Source organism: Psittacula echo (assembly GCF_963264785.1).
Source record: "Psittacula echo genome assembly, chromosome: Z".
Classification (NCBI taxonomy): domain Eukaryota; kingdom Metazoa; phylum Chordata; class Aves; order Psittaciformes; family Psittacidae; genus Psittacula; species Psittacula echo.
In genome coordinates this window covers 68155931-68175201 of record NC_137742.1, presented here as the reverse complement: position 1 = coordinate 68175201, position 19271 = coordinate 68155931, and the positions used below count along the sequence as shown (strand labels likewise).

At 37.8% G+C, this 19271-nt stretch overlaps 1 protein-coding gene across 1 annotated transcript in view; it reads right to left on the bottom strand.

Moving 5' to 3' along the window:
• Positions 1 to 293: 293 nt before the first annotated feature.
• Positions 294 to 19271, bottom strand: part of GRAMD2B (GRAM domain containing 2B) — a gene marked incomplete at both ends in the record, with an annotated part of 39212 nt that continues 20234 nt past the window's right edge. The window contains 13 exons of the mRNA XM_080637110.1: positions 294 to 335; positions 4016 to 4109; positions 5667 to 5768; positions 6179 to 6266; positions 6460 to 6582; positions 8307 to 8418; positions 9081 to 9176; positions 9294 to 9365; positions 10477 to 10572; positions 14506 to 14609; positions 15562 to 15628; positions 15954 to 16041; positions 18073 to 18195. Coding sequence (XP_080493236.1) covers positions 294 to 335; positions 4016 to 4109; positions 5667 to 5768; positions 6179 to 6266; positions 6460 to 6582; positions 8307 to 8418; positions 9081 to 9176; positions 9294 to 9365; positions 10477 to 10572; positions 14506 to 14609; positions 15562 to 15628; positions 15954 to 16041; positions 18073 to 18195 — 1207 coding nt within the window. The remainder of the gene's footprint in view (positions 336 to 4015; positions 4110 to 5666; positions 5769 to 6178; positions 6267 to 6459; positions 6583 to 8306; positions 8419 to 9080; positions 9177 to 9293; positions 9366 to 10476; positions 10573 to 14505; positions 14610 to 15561; positions 15629 to 15953; positions 16042 to 18072; positions 18196 to 19271) is intronic.

Sequence of the window (19271 nt, the reverse complement as noted above, 5' to 3'; positions counted from 1 at the left end):
CTAAAATCAAGCAAGCTATAAAATCCATTAATTCACACACAAAAGAGAAGAAAAAAATCCCCATATTTTCAAAACATAGATACACATAGATCAAAACATGTATGTTTTCAAAACATATAGGTACATGCTCAAGAATAAACTGACTTTCTGCATTATGACATAGGTTCTACAGTAATTTAAAGCTTGGCTTGGACTGAAAATAAAGAAGCTTGAACTCTGGCCAGCAGAGCTCTTTTGGAACTGTTGTCAAGAGAGAAGAATTAGGTCTGAAGCAGTCCAAGAACTTCGATGCTTCATTCATCATCTTCAAGTAGTTTTTGTAAGTTGTTCTGTATCTTTTAGAAAAAGAGAGAAAAATAATTGGGAGGTACAGACTGTTATACTGCATTTAAAGTGATATCAAACAATCAAGACACTTTATAATACACTCTTTGTGCATGTTATTTCTGTCCCAACTATTCATACTAATGGTATTCATGTTTAATGCTTCCTATACTAGAGTCAAGGAAACATACGAATATGATCAGCCAGCAGCACACCTAGCTCTTACATTATGAGTATCTCCTGCAATGTCCTCCTGTAGACTCCCTCCTTCATCTGGTATGAGAAAATAAGATAGAAGAAAAACTAAAGCTATAAAGAAAGAGACAAGAAACCCAATTATTTTCAACTTCATAAAAAACCCAAGAAAAGCCTCAAAAGTTCAAAGCTGCAGCTCTTAAGTGGGTAATTCAAGTAGTTTTGTAAAAGCTTCAGCTACACAGCCGGCTGTGATGTGTGTGCACCAAAATAAGGTCTTCTAACCATTAGCAAGTATGGCCCATTTGCCAGGTTTAGTGTACTCACTGAGGCTATCTTCCCTCAGTTACACTGAACTTCAGCAGCAGCCATTTGCACCCTCAAGGATGATTTGCGCAGACCTATTTCACACACCATATTTATCCACCTTTCATCTCCTTGTCCTTCAAAGCAGAGGGAGAGGGGAATATAGCGTGTCATATCCTCTGGCACGTGTGCTCTCTATCTTAGTAACTAGCAGTCACTGGCACAGGTTTAGTCAGCTACTTTCAGGCTTTAACTAGAGGAGTTGTAAGCTGTTGTTGTGAACATCATACTTCCTGTTCAATGATACTACTTCTTAATCCTACCCCATTATTTCTAGCTTTTTTTTAAGAGGGGTATCTTGGCGAAAGGAAAACAGTAAGAAGCACCTAATTTTCTAAGAGTCACCTAACATACACAGAGAAATTTCCTTTTAACAAGCTACATTAGAATAAGGGAATGAGGAATATCTGGCTATGTTTTATTATCCCAAATTTAATGCTTTATCCTCTGATACACATGGTGCAATTTAACAATCTGTTAAATACACTTAAATGCCAAAGCAAAACTTGGCCAAGTAATTACTTGGCTCCACAGATGAAGCAGAGCTTGTAAAAATCAAAAGGTCACACTGAAAAAGTCATTTGCAACATACTCTTGCACTGAATATTTTTAACTGGAGAAAAATTTTTCGTTTCTACATCTAGCTAATTTCTGTGCTCTGGTTTACACTGCTGCAGTCACATACGAAATGAGGGGAGAGATGACAGGTTATACTGGAACTTCAATGTTACCTTTGCTGCTGAAGCCAGCTCCAGCCAATTACTAGCCCTTTTCACTGAAGCTTATGAAGCAGTTAAGCAACTGCAGTAACTTGACTCAGGAAATATAAAGCTATTAGATTTTTAATAGGATTTAATTTCTAAAAAACTTAGTTTTGCAGTTGAAGAGTAGGGTCAAACATCCTGTTCTAACCATTGCTCATCTAGATGAGAGAGGACTGGGATGTGGTAAAATGCAGCTACAGGCAATACTCCTTTAGCTCATGTGCACATTGGTCAACTGTGTCTTGAGTATTCGGCAAATACAACGTAAGACCTTAAGAGGCCAATCCTGTAGGCACTAACTGAAAAAAGCACACGACTTAAGTTAATTCACGATAGAGGTTCACTTCTCTGGGAATAGCTGAATGATATGACCATCCATCTGCCTTTTACTGTGTCTCCAAGCAAAGACCATAAAAGGGAGTGGGAAAGTGCCTAGCCCCACTGCAAACAACTGGCTGGTTTCCCACTGAAATGAAGCAAGGTCTCCCATCAACCATCTTGCCAGTCTGCCCCAGAGGGCTGGAAAGCAATAACCTCTTAAATGACCTAATTTGGCTAAAGATTTTAACTGGTCATCATCTGGTAAGCATTTTCCCCTTGTATTCATATTGTTATTATCCAAGACATACAGAGGGGTTATGCTGGCATTACTCTAGACTTCCACAGCCAAGAGGGTGGAGATGTGGGGGTAGAGACCTTTTTTTTGCCAGCCTCTAAAACCTGTGCTGCACACAGAACCAAGTGATGTTATGTAACCCTAGCTTTATGCTACTTGGGAAACTTGGTTTGGGAAAAAAAGGCGTTGAAAGACCTTGGCATGCACTCAGTTTTAGAAATGGAGACAACAGTATCTAGTGTGACTTAAGCACATAGTAATTCAACTAACTTTTATTTTCACTCCACTAATACTTTTCTTTCACGCTTGGCCAGTGTCTGTGTTCCCAACACATGATATTTTATATTCCTGTACAGCTGTCAAGGTTTGGGGGCAGGGGTGGAACAGGGGGCTGCAGGGGCAGTTGTAGTGGGAAGAGGCTAAGGGCCGCCCCATGCTGGAGACATCCCTGCCGGCAGCCTCCAGTGCACCTACTGCAGAGTACAGCTGGTGGTGAAGCCTCTGGGAAAGCATATTTAAGAGAAAACACTGCAGAGAGACCAGAGGAGAGCAACATGATGAGAAACGGCTGAAGCAACACCAAGGTGTAAGAAGAAGAGGAGCAGAAGGTGCTCCATGGCAGAGAGGATGTCCATGCTGCAGTGCATGGAGAATCCATTATAGAGGAGGTGGTTATTTCCTGAAGACCTGGAGTCCTTGGAGGAGCCGATGCTGCAGCAGGAGGAAAATGGGGGAAGAAAGGAGGAGCAAGGAAAAAATTGTTATGTACTGACTGTAGCCCCTTACTAGCCCCATTTGCAGGGCAGGGAGTGAGTTAAGTAGTTGGGAGTGAAAGAGTGAAGTTGAGCCTGGAAAAAGTGGAAGAAAAGGTGGTGTTGTATCATTCGTTCTTTCTCACTACCCAAATCTGTTCTAACTGGTACTATATTAAATTCATTTTTCCTGAGTTGAGTTTGTTTTGCTTGTGATGGTAACTAAAAAGCAATCTCACTGCCTTTTTCTTGATCCACGAGCTTTCTCATCCTATTTGCTAGGACAGGGGAGTTACAGAGCAGCTGGGTGGGTGTCTGACTGTTGGCCAAAGTTAGCCCACAACACCACCTGAACTGGAAATCAGGTCTGCACACCCACTCTTCTTTTGCATAGGTTTCCAGTTTAAGTCAGCAAGTATATTTAGTTTTGCAATTAGAGGATGGTAAGAAGTAAAGGTCAGGTATAGGGAATTGGTGTAGTAGAATTTGTTTTACTAAAATGAAACATGTAGATTCCAGACACTTCATATGAAGAAGCTGACTACATACAGAAGTCAGCATCATTTTTCTTAATGAAACAAACAAACCAAACAACCAAAAAAAACCAACAAAAACCCCAAATCAATCAAACCCCAACAAACAGACAAGCCCTCAAACAAAATCCCTAGACAGAAAAGTTCATCAAATAATAGTTCAGAATTCTTAGCCTTGATGGACAAAAAAAATTGAGACCATTACATGCAATAATCTCCCTTGAAGTGTCTGGTTTATTAGTATTCCTGGTTGTAAGCCTCACCTCAAGGCAATATAACACGTATCAATGCTTGTACTTGGCCTAATTTATAGTCCAAAAACCAAGCCTTTGTCTGGGAAAACATGACAGGTTCTGGTATCAAATCTGGGGGTAACTTGTCATTTTTCAAAATATGAGACTGTAGAAATTCAGCAAGAACCTGATTAGTACATCAGCATTTGCATTATATCATAAAGGAAGTTACCTTTTCCAATTTTATAAGATTAGCAGTTAACTCATCACAAAGGTCATCAGCATTAATTTGCAGATGAGATCCCAAACCTTGGTGAACTGGATGTCTATCGAACAGAATGAAGATGTAAGTCTTACAGAAAAAAAAAGAAAAAAAGAACTGAGAGATACATGTAGGTGGGAACACAGTGGCGACATTGTTAACTGTACTTGTACAGAAACAAAGGCCTAAGTCACTTCTACACTTTAGACTGCATTCTTTATGTGGTCTCATTCTCCAGAAGTTTGCATAGAAAACTTTACAGCTATTTCCACTAGATAAAAGTTGAAAAGTTTCTTGTTCTGTGAGCTGTGGGAAATCAAAAAGCCCAACCCCTTAACACTGTAGAAGTGCACATTACTTGTACTGCTTAGGATCAGAGCAACAGAAAACAGAAGTTTCTCACATAAGAGTGCTTCAGAAGAGGGACACAGCATGCTGCTAGTAAAAACATGCCAAAAGTGGGAAAATGGCTTTTGACATTGCCTATTAGAGATAGGTTTACACTTCTCCTTGCATTATTGGTTTGCATTTGTATTTTAAGATAAAGAACCATTTCCTTCCTATTCCATTATCAAGAACCTAGCTCTGTCTTCTAACGCATACATAAAAGTCCTACTGCTTTTTACAGAAGACAGCTGAGAGCAGCTGGATCCTAAGCAGCACAGTCATTCTTCAATATGACCACAAGAGCATTGCCAGTGACCTCTTTGTCGTTAATAGATCACAACAGAAAGCTGAATTAACAAGCACGCTTATTCAACAGCTTGCTATAGGTCTGAAACACTTTGTAGACAGTTTCACCCAGCCTGGGTATAGCACCGTCTTGAATTTTATTTCCCCACTCTTGTTTTTCAGGTGGTGCTTAACCAGCATTCCCACTCATGTTGCATGTGGCGGCAGGTATTGCACTGAGATTTACAAATCACTTGAAGGCATGTTTTGCAGAGCAGCTTAGAAAAAAAACTGTTATAAGAAGAGTCAAAGTGTTAATGCAAAATTTAATGCTGAATAAATCAGTATTCTCAGAAGCATCCAGTTAACTGCCTTCTGTCCTAAGAGAGGAGCAGGAAGCTAATACAACTCACAGTGGCATACCGCTGTAGTGTATGCCCCTGCACTGCCTCTCCATTTGATTTTTCCATATTTCCTATCCATGCAACACAGATTAAAAAAATCAAAAAAACTAACAATACCAGTTTATAAAGAGAATAGGCAGCCCAAAGCTTTAGAAATCATTAGACAAGAAAGTCAGATGTAGTAGCCCAAAGATTATGAAGTACCTTATGTCATCTTAGGCTAATCAAATGATATGAAGACTGAAGACAGAAGTTATATATTTTCCACAGAATCACTGCTCTGGAAAGGAACTGCTCACTTGAGCAGTTTACAATGAAGTTACTAACAGATACCTGAAACATTTTCCTGGCAGTAGTACACCATGACATACCACATTCATACTGAAATTCTTAAACAGAAAGCTGTGAGATAAGGCTAGAATAAGAACTACAGGACACTGAAGTAGCATGAGGGCATGACAATATCACAGTTTGTGAAGAAAACAGATAAACACGACAGATACTGGAAATATTAACCCCCCAAAATTTTACAGAGTATATCTTACTCCTTAATATGTGAATCAAAGGATGTTATGGAAATCAGACGTTCCTCCAGCACACTGATTTTATATCTCATGTAGAAGGTAGAAAATATTAATACACAGACACTGTAAGACAGAAAAATAATGTACACCAGTTAATGGACTCTTTACAGGTACCTCACATTTATTTAAATTGTTACTTGCATATGTTGAATAATAAAGGTACCATTCTGATAAACATCTCAGGAATACCAGTGGCGTTCAGACAGTTATGAAAATCTGAGCATTGAATAAAACTTTGCTAAGCAATATATAAAATAAAATCATTTAACTACTTGCAAGATCAACATTTCCTGAAACAAAAAAATCCTTTGCTTTTAAAAATAAATGCCTCTTAAATAAGCCTGCCCCAGTAATTCTACTTCTGAAAAGTATAAAAGCCACAATTCCCAATAATTTCCTTTTTTTGAGTGAAGCTGAGATTATGTTAATTAACCCCAGTATTTTGATGATCTTGTTATTAACTGCTCACTTACAGAACTGCGTAAAATACAAGTACATGGTTCAGAGACAACAGCTTTTGGGACTTCACTTTGTGGAAGAACCTGAAGGCTTCAGAATGGCCTGCAAAGAAAAGAACCAAATGTTAAGATTGATCAAAGCAGACCACAGCACGCAAATGGGCTTTCGAAGCATTCAAGACTATATAAACAGAAGGAGAAACAAAAAAGGGATGTTCCAAATTTGTGAACCGACATAATTATGCAAAAACTTATCTCTACTAACTCCTGCCGAAGATCTGCCCTTGACTCTTTACCATTTTGAGGACTGTTCTGGGCTTTTCCGTCACTTCCACGTTTACCATGTGAATCTGAACGGACAGACTTTGCCTCAGTCTTGGAAACTTTCAAGTGAGTCTGAGTCTCAACCACATGATAATCTGTCAAAAGCCAGATGTTTAATAAATCTGAAATATGAAGTCAAAGAAAGTTGTTGTAGCTTAAGTTAGTCAAGGAGCTGGGGACGCGTAGGATTTTAATAGGAGCACTTATGGACTTTGATAGAAAGCAGCAGTTGGTTTAGTAGTCTTAAAACAGTTTACATAGTAACTCCACATCATCACAAAATATAAAGAAGCACCTGGACTGGAAAAGGATGATGAATGTTGTATTTACATTTCTAGATTATTTGAAAGGTGGCAACCAATGCAAATTCTGAATTACCAGAAGATTATACTGACACAAAAGTCATCTTCCAAAAGGACTGAATGTTCTAGAGTAATGATTCCAAATGACTTTAATAGCGACATCAAATGGACATATTGTGTTGTTACTTTAAAAAGGAGATTATAGCTCCCATTTCTTGACTGTTTTTTAAATACGGATGATGTCTTGAAAGAGATGGAACAGAAAAATCCAGTCGCACTCAGTTTTGTTCAGGCTCTACTTGTACACCATGGACTGCTCTAATGATGCACAAGAAACAGAAGCTCACTTGGTGACAGATCTGCTCTCCCTCACCTCTCAGTTCCTTTTTCTAGGGTGATTGTTTAACTGGATATTGGTTTTTATTTGTGGAAAGGGAAAACAGAAAGTTTTGAAGTAGTTACTAGCCGTAAAGAAGTAAGACAGCAAGTTAAGATATTATTCAGAAACATTCATGTGGCAAGCGATGACAGCACAATTTAGTTACTGCTTCACAAACACACTAAACAATTACATATAACACACAGTAAATACCAAAGACCAATGAAAGCAAATCATACTGCTGAACAAAAGACACATAACAAAAAAAGAAAAATCAATTAAAACTAATGGGACAGAAAACTGCTATAAAAAGGGCAGTATTTAATTTAAAAGCAAGGGCAAAAGTTTCTTATGATACTAATTCTATTATAGTCAAGATAGAACCTGGAGTAATAATACCATAACAACACATTAATATATTAGTTGTACAGCAGAAGAATACCCTAGGCTTTGCTAATAATATTCAGCATGTGCTACATAAACCAAATTCTGCTATACTTATGAACTTGTGACTTTCTACACAGTATTCCTGCTGATTAGGTGAAGAATTTGAGGCATATGAGATTACAAACAGCACTGTTAAGTAGGAGCAGCTTTGGACAGCATCTTCAAGTTCTTAAGGACTGTAAAGAATAAAATGAGGTTTTAAAAAACAAACCCACAAAAACACATGTCAAAAATAACTTTTTTTGATGACCAAAAGCTACCACAGTACAGAACATTATTTGCATAGATTAGAAGAAGTCACACTGTGATTTGAACTACTTTAGAATAGAGAGTTTTACTTGTTCGTTTTCCTTTTATGTAAAGGAGGAACATCTCCTACATTATATCTCTGCTAGCATAACTGATGGGGGATGTGGGAGAAAAATAGTACATTTATAAGCAACTGGATGCACTAGTGACAATCAGATCCACTGCTGACCAAGTCATTGCCTGTTTGGATTGCAAAGGAAGATAATAATGAAAATGCAGCTATTGCGGCTTTGAGGAAGACCTTAGAAAACACGTAACTCTCTAGGATTCCCCTCAGGGGGGGATTACAGAAGCAAACCTGAGAGCTAAGCCATTCTCAGTTTCTTGGGGGCCTATGATCTCACTCATTCTCAGTTTCTTGGGGGCCTATGATCCCACTCACCTTCGAAGCATTCCAGCTCTGGGGTCTGTGAGCTTGAGCTGCTGGACTCTTCCATCTCTTGTCTCCGCTGCTCCACTATTCCATCCAGATCAGAATAGTCTTCATTGAAATCCTGATTGGGAGAAAAAGTCACCAGAAAGGTCAGCCAAGTTCTAAATCTAAGCAACCTTATTTTCTCTGACCTCTCTTCAGAAACTGAACCAATAATTAAAACTGTTTAACCATTGACGATCTCTGATATCAAGATGTTGAGATCAACTTAGCAAAACAAGCTTCCTGTGATCACCAGAACTCAAGCCTCATTTCCTGTCTTTATTTAAGTGAAAAGATTAAGTCTGTGTGCAAAAGCCAGACTGTTAAATTAGACAAACTGAGAAGTCCAGGACAGGTGTCACTAGACTTAGACTCTAGTCATCACATGTGGCTACACAGTTCTTTCAGATGTTTGAACTGGCTCACAGAGAAATGCCTGCAACTTCAAAACCTGTTCATGGAGAGGAAGAGGCAACTTTAAGTCACTGCTGTGAAACCCGACTGCTAAAGAGTGGTATGTAGAGCTTACAGGCTTTGGAATATATTCAAAGCCTATGCATGTATATATGTTACATGTGATAAGATCAAATTAAACCTATGCTAATCATTCCCACTGCTTCCTAATGTTAACAAACTCATGGAAGTTTTGGAAACACACACCATGATTTCCTTCAGTTTTCTTTCTTCAGACTTTCTAAGTAGTACTTGTACTGAAAGGTGCTATACAACAGAATAACAATCATCTAAGCCATTTACCAAAGACAGAGTTGTAGGACGATCAGCCCTGAAGCTGTTTTCTGCAGAAGAGGGATTTGAACTGTTGCCCATGCTCATATCCTGAAAAAAGCAGCAGTGTTAACAAGAACACTCAGAAACTACCTAGCATTTAAAAGCAGTAAAGCAGTAATAATAAACACAAAGCTACATACCACCTTCACTGCCATTGGTACCTACCTCAAGATGTCTACAGATAGATTTTAATAGCTTGTAGGTGGTATCTCTGGAGAGTAAGGAGACAAACATGTACTGAAAAACAAAAGTTCAAAAACTGCTTGAGAAAAGTCATACAGTAAAAGCTTTCTCTTACGTAAATAAAACTGACAGATAGTTTTGCTGATTAAGTAACTATTGTCAAGAACTTACACATAGCAGGAAAAACCTCCACTCCTTCTAAGCCTATGACCTGAGGTTAATCACAAGAAACACAGAACAGGCACATAAAAGTTATCATGTTCCACTGCAGGGATTGAAGCATAGTCCAGATCTGTTCTTTTTTTAACAAGACTTTGCATACTTTTTAAATCTACCCCTTAGAAACAAAACAAAGCAAAAAAAAAAACCAAAAAAACAACCACCAAAACAAAACCCACCAAAACCCCAATTAAAAAAACCAACAAAAACCCCAAACCCAAACCCCCAAACTGAAAAAACTAAAAACCAACACAAATCAACCACTGCAACTCAATTTTTGAACAGTCTCCTGTACCCACAAGATGTGCAATGCAAACGGGCTGGTTCTAAAGCTGTGCTTAGAATAATCACATTTCCTACTCACTTATGCAACTGTGTTGCATCACGGAGTACCATCGCAGGCAACCATATTTTGTGCATCTAAGATATTGCTGGTCAGGGAAGAGACCCAAGTAAGTGAAAGAATACTGTCAGAGCTGTCAACAAGGCAGGAAACCTTGTGTATGCACTTCCTGACCCAGCTGTCTAGTTCACCCAGTGCTACTACACAGCAATCTTGGAGAACAGGGAAGGAGAGATTACAGAGAGCAGGTGGCAAATACTGATTCTGTTATTCTGTTTCTTACTTTCTCACCAAGTTCTACATAGCTTTGTTTACTGCAGATCCAAGGAAAAAAGACAGGGAGTAAAAGGGAAAAAAAACGTCATTGCCTATTAGAAGAGAGGGAGCAGAAGCTAGAATTCCCTAAGAAACCAGATCCTCCAAGGTCCTGAGTCTAAATGCCCACATGTGACCAACTCCTATAGTTGTTTAAGTGGCCACTTGGCACTTTCAAGAATCCCCCATATTAGTGCCAAGTGGGGAGCAGAGAGGGGAAAAGTAGAAACAAAAAGGACAAAGAAAGCAGGCAGAGTGCAATCAGCTTCACTCTCTACCAGTACTTACCCTATCTGTGACTGTTGCTATGATCACAGCATTTGGCACAAGAAGGGCAGTTTTGGTTTTCTTCAAAAGTGTCACTGACAGCACAGGTATACTAATCTAAAACGAGATCAACATAGCATTAGAACCCCAATGTGCACATACAAATCTGCATGCTCTTTCACAAGGAGCCAACCTACCAATTGTGATAAGGAAGTCCTTAAAACACTCTCCAAAGATTTCTCCACTATGTCTCTGATTACTAATATTTCATACGGAACATGTGTGGTTTCAGATTATTACTATTTCTTAACTATTTCTACTTCTGTTTTTATCAGGTGACAATCCAAGCTTTTGTTTGTGTCTTCCTTTCCTTATCCCTTCTGGCTCTTATAAGACTATAGGCTCAGTTCACTGTAGATCTGAAGAACAAGCCATTCAAAGTGAGGCTTCTTTGTTTAGAAACATGTCAGACAAGAGAGGCTTGTTGAGGAATGAATATAAAAGTCTTCTCATGACTTGCAGATACTTCAGTCTGCAATGAGCACCTGAATAAACAGCTTGTCCTTCAGTAATGTTGAAAGATTCAGTATCCATACACCCACTGACTTACATGGATTCCTATGTGTGCCATCCAGACTGTCTACATTTACATTGAAAACTTCTCAATTTTCGTTCCTGCTTTGTGTTTACATCCAGCTCCATAAGTGTAATGCCTGCTAAGTTTCAAAGTACTTAACTACTGATATTCTGTATGAGCTCTTTTTGTAAACCCCGTCTTACAAAGGACCAAGTACCTGGTCTGACTTCCAGTTGAAAAGCCTTAAATTTAGCAAGTTAGCAAATACAATACAGCTCCTGTTAAAAATTTCGCAAGCACACACTGTCACAACTACCCAAGTAATTTGGCAGCAAGATTAAAAGTGTCCAAAGATTGTCAAATGAGCGATCACAGCACTGAATTAAAAACATGTCAGTGCAGAAGAAGAATAAAGCTACTTTGCCCATAGTTTCATAAAACCTTGTTCAGAACCTTTTGTTACCTTGCATTTTGTTCAGAACAGCAAGACAAAGTAATGAAATGAAAAACTGTTTCATGTAACAAAGCAGGGCATTTGCATACATTAGTCTGAGCCCGAGATTGCTGCCACTGTTGGAGCATGGCTAGTGAAGCACCAGCCTCTCATATAGGGGCTAGAAACTCACTCTTGATACATAGTTTCACTAAAGTGTGCTAGCAGAAAAAACCCAAACCAACTCAAAGCATATGATTTTAATTACTCTTAGCCCCAGGCCTGGGTCTAAAAATCGGTAACTCTGGTCAGCATTTGTTCTATTGTGGTTTTATCATATCAACTCTTTTAGTCCTCCTTCAGAAGCCATGTTTTCTGAAAACAGGTGATTAAACAGGCCCTCCATTTTAGCTTTTCTTCTTAAACTGGACATTGTTATCATTCCACAAAGTTTTAGCAACACTTTTAGAAAACAGCTTTTTTTGGGAGTGGCATGAATAAAGCAGCTACAACACATGTTTGATGAGAAAAACTCAGAATCTTCAAGCAGCCAGAACAGAATCTGCATAACTTTAACAAACCAAAGCCACAAACCAAACCAAAACCAAACCAGCAGATTTTTAAGCAAAAATCCTGCTAACAGTAATGATAAAAAAGCAGTTTAGAAGTTTTGCACTTGGTTCAGTTCACCTCAAAGAACTTTAAATCAGAAATGTTAATGACATTCTACTGTACACTATTTTGATGGATAACATTACTCTAATTGAGACTAAATTGTACTTACTTGGGATTAAGTACTTGCTTACTGCATTGCTGCCTCAGCATTAGATTAAAATGGCAAAATCACTGCAAAGTACTTTCTTTTTATCTGGAGTAATAATTATTTCAGGAAACAAGGCTTACCTGCAGGCAATTTGGAGAGCAACTAAAATGTGTAAGAAAATGCTTATCTCCAGGAAAGACTCAAGGCCAACATATACAAATAAACAAACCAGAAACATCTGGAATGACAGTGATGTCCTTTAAAGCCTATTCAATCCTGCAGAACCAGTCTTTTTTTTTTTTTTGAATACGCGATGTTTACACTGCTGACTCAAATCTCCTGACTTGCACAGCTATAACCTCCACCAAATCTTTCAAGAAAAAAAAATCTGCAGGTAGAAGAATTTATGTTGAAAAATTTATTAGAACATGTAGACCTTTCTCTGAAACTTTGTTAAGTGTATCTGACTACTAAGCACGTTCCTGTCAAACTTGATTTCCTCCTTCCATTATAATATTTTTCATTATATACCTGAGTTTCCTGCTTTTTTGTTGATGCTATTCCTAAAAACTTGTGCCTGCTGTATGTGACTGAAAAAAGTTTCAAGTGCATATTGCAGGGATAGAGAAAGCACGAAGTAAATGGTCAGGTGCATCTCCTTCATTCTTAATTTGCTCTGCAATGTTTTCTGAAAACAATGACCCAGAATTGAATAATTTGGAATATCACTATAGCCACATCTACAAATACTGTCTACTCTACCTTGTCATGTAATATGTTTCTCCTTTTCATTGTACACTTAAATATGCACATACCTCTGCATTTTAAGCCTTCTAGACAAAGATAATAATATGTTATACTAGAAAAATTATTATGCTTCTTTTTTCCCCAGAAATTACTTGGTAGGGTTCTACTAGATTTTTGTAAATATTTAGCTTAATTTGAATTTAGAAAGCTGTCCCACAGTTTGAAGTAGTCTTATTTATTTCTGGTGAATGGTGGATTACTAGTACAAGATTCAATTTTAATGAAACTAATTGCCAAGATAGCCACTACAGTACCCAACTATTTGTTAACTTTTATTTCCTTTGTGCCACATGGCTTTCACCAACACACACACCATCTGCATTAACGTACTGCCTCTGACTAACAAAATCCATTAACCAGGAATCAACAAGAACTGAATTTCTTAGGCCAAGTAGTAAAACAATAACCCATAAGGTCACTATGAATAATGTATTGTTAATAATTCTAAGCATTCTGTAAGCCTATTCCAACTTTTTAAAAGCCGTTTCAAAGACAGGTGGTGTCCTACCAAAACAGATGACAGCAGAGAAACGAGATACTCTGAACTCCTAAACTGGTTTCAACACCGAATTCACTGAGGGTCTGGGTCTAATCTATGTTCAAGGAAGTACTTGAGAAGGAGGCCAAAGAAATCATTCCAGCAAATCCAGCTCTCTTCCAATAAAAATTCAAAATCAAAGCAGGGTTCATGTAAACAGAACTACTTCAAATGCTCCAAATCAAGAGAACTAGAACACAGATCTTTTTTGGAAAGGATTTATTTTTATCTGTATGCATATTATTTACCACAGGGGCCCGAGCCCTAGGTTGGTCATATCTGCCCCAAGAAAGTGTAAATGATGATCTGGTATATTAGGATCTTCCTGACTGTACATGTCTCATTTCTGCTCATTTCTGCTCACAAGTAAAAACCTAGCAAATTGGCTTTTCTGTCCCTATTCTCAGTTTATGCATAACAGGAGTGCTAGAATTATCCCTTAAAGGCCTTTGCCCCTCACCTCAGAAGCCTCTTTAATTGTCTTAATATCCCTCATCTTCCCTTCCTGTTTCCCATCTCCAGACTTACAGTTCTTACACTTCTCAGCCTCCCTTCCTCCTCTTCTCCATACTTACCCCAAGGGAGACATTTTTGTATAATTTATGCTACATGGGGTTGGCAATGCTCTCACTGCTGCATGTAAGATCCTTTCCTTTCATCTGTTTGGGTTTTGGTTTTTGGTTTGGTTTTTTTTTGTTTTTTTTTTTTTTTTTTTTCCAGACAGGAAGTCTTTAACAGAGAGACTCTGATCTTTAATAATAAGGCTTCAGTTCTAATGTGACTTTCAGGCATCACTTCTGAACAGTGACTGTATTCAGTAATACACAGAAGTATTAGTAGTGTTCTAGCCTTGCATAATAATGTGAACTTCTGGTGATGAACGAAGTGTTAAGGAATAGCATTACTCTTCTGTACATAAAGATTTTACTAACCTTGGTGTCTTTACCAAAAACCTTAGAATGGAAGCAAATCCAGTTTTCAGAAAGGAATAATCTTCCTTGGTACAGAATTTCTTTCTGAAGAGCACAGGTAAAGCCTGAAACAAATAGATACTCTATAATTTTTAAGGTATTCACAACCCAAGCCAACTGTTATCAGTTTGGCTTTTGTTTTGCTCTTTTTCCAAAGCTGTAATAGGTACAGGTTTACACCTTTTGATAAACGTTGTCAAACCTTGAAATATTCAGTAAGTTTAAATAATACTGACAGGCTCAGAAGATTTCAGAGGCCTAAGTTTAGACTCAAAATACCTGAAGGACAAAGACTGAAATGCATAAAACATGCAACTGGCTCCCAGACGCCAAGAATTCTTTCTGAGAGACTACTACCTAGCTTCCTATAAATGTTTTTACTACCTTTCAGGTAACAATATTATGTAAATGTGAAGAGTTTAATGAAAAGGTTTTAGCTTTAAACTTTTAGATCCATAGCAGTTATCTAGACTAAGTAACAACAGAGGTACAACATGTGTAAAGTAATACTGCTTTTACTTCACAGCCATTAAGCAAAGCATTTCTCACTTATTAACTGTTTTCCTTTCAAGAAACATTTTTTATACCTATCTATGTAGAATTATGTGTTATAACTACCACAGAGAACAGCAGAATCTTTAAACATTTCAAGTTCTAGAAGTGTTTTAGATCTTAAAGCATCATCAACAGCAAAAACTTCAGCTAGTCACTTGACCAGTGGTCTCAAGTACTGCCTTTAGTAAGGAAGCTTCAGTACCAAAAAATGTCGTACTAGGTTGCTCTGCTAAGAAGTACAAAGGGAGCTATGATTTCCAAAGATGCCCAGCATCTGAAGATTTAAGTTTTCCAAGATTACAACAAAAACACCCACTGCAAGCAGGTGAAGGCCTTGTAGCTCTAGGCAGCTGGAGTTTTAGGTTTTTAAAATTTAGGTAGTCCGTCTTGTACATCACCACAGTTGGCAGGAAACATCATTTTAGATCCACAGCCAGCAATGACAAGGGAGTTAATGCTTACTTTGTTTCAGTGGCTCATCAATAGGAACATCTAGAAACAGCTTATGAAAGTGTGCATTTGCCTTCAGCTGAAAAACAAGAAAGCCCACATGCAGAGACACATACCTTATTAGACAGGATTAAAATCACATGACCCACTCCACTTCCTGTCCTCCCCGTACCTTCTCATTTTTGACCACTTGTTTTACAATAAATTCTCTTTTTTGCTATGTGACTATTAAGTCTGTATTTTGCTTACACCCACACTCTGATGGTACGTAATACACTGATGAAAAAGGAACCTACGTCCTTATACAACCATGAACTATAATATTGCTAAATAAGGGGGCTCTTATGGTAGGTATGTATTTATTCTTGCTACATACGATTAAATAAGCCCATCCTCTGGCCTACCTGATTTGAGGCACGTTTTTTTCTTTCAATCTTGGAGTGACTCTTGATATCCATTGTCAGGAGTGGACTATCTGTGCTGCTCTTTGTCCTGAAGACACAAAAAGACACTCCTTTTCAGTTTGGCCTCAGTTCACTAGTCTTGGTAAGTTACTAACAGGATGCGCTTTTCCATGAAACATATTAATCCTTTAATAACTATTATCTGATTCATCAGGGATTATACAGCAATAAAGAGGAACATATATTATTATTAAACTATGCTGACTCTCACTGAAGGTCTTCTTTTATTCCGAAATAATATCTTGAATTACTAGTTGTAAAAAGGTAAAGAAAGTTCAAGACATTTTTATAACTTAATTAATGACCACAGTGCTTAGGTCCACATCTGTTTGTTTCTCAGCAAAATGTGAAATACTAACACTAAGCATGTTGCTTACTAATGTCAGATAAATTAAGGTAAAACTTGGTAGCTGAAAGTGCAAGGTAGTATACAGAAAGCTGTGAACTTTAATTACAAAATCTGAGCACATTTGGAAAGTGCAACTGAGAAGAAACAGGTGCACAAGTCAGAGGATGGCTATAAACTGTGAAGTACAGTGCAATGAAATCATTAAAATAGCCAGCAATCCTAGAGGAGGTGAAATAGAATTATGAGTGCCAGCTGTATAGGAGGCTGCATCTGTACAGCTCTAGCCATACGTATTGGAAAAACAAAACCAACCAAAAACCCAACAACTCTAGAGCAGAACAAGTACAGAGGAAAGCATTTGCAGATGGCTGGGAAAGGTTTTGTTTGTTTCATACAGGAGAAATTAATGGCATGGACTGTTCAGAAAACACGAACGTGTAGGATAACAGATTCATAAATCAGAAAGAGACAAACATTATTCTTGAGAGCTATTTAGCATAGAACAAAAGCATATTAAACATTTTTTAGAGACCTTCAGATGCAGATTTAAGAGCAGGACTGAAGAGCAAAATGAAAATCACAATGCAGGACTCCTGTACTGAATGACCTGAAGAACGTATTGTGCTTCAGAGTCAAGGGGGAAAGGAATACACTATAAAAGTTTCCATTACTGCACCTTATCCTGCACAATAAGTTTTCTTTACTTTCCTAAACAGGAGATGTTCAGGATTTCCAGGAAAAACTGTAAGGGTGAGAGGAAGAGAACCCCCAAGTGTAACGGAGATGCAGCTGGATTTACAAAGTGATTGCACAGCAGGGCTGATTCAGGTAGCAGGGAGACTGGCCGCAGATCTCAAGTGGCCCCTCACAGAAGAGAACTCTAAAATACACTGTACGCATACTTGTGTGTGTATGCAAAGCACTGGTGAAACTGAAATGAACAGTGAACATTTTAAAAAAAAAAAGCTCTTTTGCCAAGCCCTGCCCAGCACACACTCAGTTACATTGTGAGAGGTAAGACTGGAAGGAGAGTTTGCAAAAAAAAAAAAACCAACAAACCTCCTCAAAGATGCCTCAGGAAACTGATGTTTTTTAAATATCTGCCTTGTTACCAAAACCACAGTCAGGCTGACTGCTGACTTTTGCGCTGGCTGCTCAGTTGACAAAGTGAAAGGGATGCAAAATTTGTATTCAGGCCCTCCCAGTGTGATTTTAGTATCATTTTGCTTTCTTTTACAAGAATTTCAAATGCATTCCAGTTCTTCAAAAAGGAAGAATGACTGTTTTTGCAGAGACATTGCAATAATGATGCAATATACAGCACAGAGTCCAAAATTAAAACTTATGTCATAGTTTTACCATGATCAATCAATACTCCAGAATTAAAGTGTTCTGATAAAAGCTCAGTACTCAAACTACAGATCAGTTTGACTGCCTGTGAAATTTTCTGTGAAAGGGATGTAACTAGTAGTATGAGTAATTAGTAGTATGAAATAGTTCAATGTATTTTTGACTCCAACAAGGAAGCTATGGCAGCCCAAGTCTAAATTCTGACTGTCTGTGGTGGGCAACAGCAACCCCTGGAATGTGTCTCTGATTACTGTTTGTAAGTAGGATGTTTGATAAATCTTGCTATTCAGTGTAGCTTCTTGAAAGGGTTGTAAACATTCCTTCTGACTAGAAGAAAACTGACAACATTTCTGACATTACCCAGCAACATCAACTTTCTTCCGGTCATCAAAATATTCCATTTCACTCGTAGGGGTCTGCAACAACACAGTAGGCAATTTTCCTGCCTTTCTTTTTTCATCTGTTCCATTTTCTCCATCTGAACTGCAGAAAGAAAAATAAAATAATTAAGAAGATACAAATGTGTACTGCAGGATTCATACTGATGTCAAATGGCACTGCAACATGTTGACAGTGCAGCACATATTAAAGAATAAAATTATTACATGTCTTTTATAGTAAGGCCTGAAAAGTCTTCATCTACTGACTTGAAAGCATTATATACCTGAAAAATATTTTGAGCTCCAGCACTGAAATTTCAGCGATGAAGAGAGGAAAACTGAAAAATTGCCATGGACATTTCAGCCCTCATAAAATTTGTAGCTGTAACTTCCATTCCAAAGAGAATGCCTTGTTTAGGAAAAACTCATTCCATCTTCAGTACTCAGATGTGATGACTAATGGAAGTTAATTTGATTGGTGAGTTTGGAGAAAAATATCTTGTGTGACAGTACTTAGCTCTTAGCAGATGATTTGTGGCTCAGCGTTGCAAGAGGAAGCTAGGTCCTACTTTGTCTTTCATTTCACCTCTTCTCTAAGAAGCCATCTGCATGATTTTCACAATAAAGGGTCCTCCACTTAAGAAACAAAATGATGCTCATTACAGGTGTTAGGAATAGTTGCATATAAGTGAACTGTATTTGCAAATATCAGGGCAAAGCATGTAAACTGTATGACATCAGGACTTTGTTGATATGAAAATAAAAAAAATTAAAACAACATATATTGTGTATTTGGTACTACTAACAAGCCTATTTAAAATAACAGCTAAAAAAATAACTGAAAAAAGTAGTCTCTAGTTTACAAGAAAACAGTTGCTATAGGGAGTATTTTCAAAGCCAAGGCTTGCACTCACTAGGGGATTCTATCTTTTATCTGAGTTAAATTAAACATTAATTGCTAGCACTCTAACTAACTTCTTGCAAGAGATGTTTCTTTTCCCTTTTTAAGTATACACCAATAATTGAACTGAGTAATTTAAGGTTAAATCACAGAAAAGGGGAAGTGCTATGAAATATATTAACCAAGGCAGTGGTCTAAGTTTCATGCTAGTGAAGTGTTCAGAAGCACATTATTCGTCAACATATTTTAAAAGTCAGAGGAACTTCATCTCTTCTGAT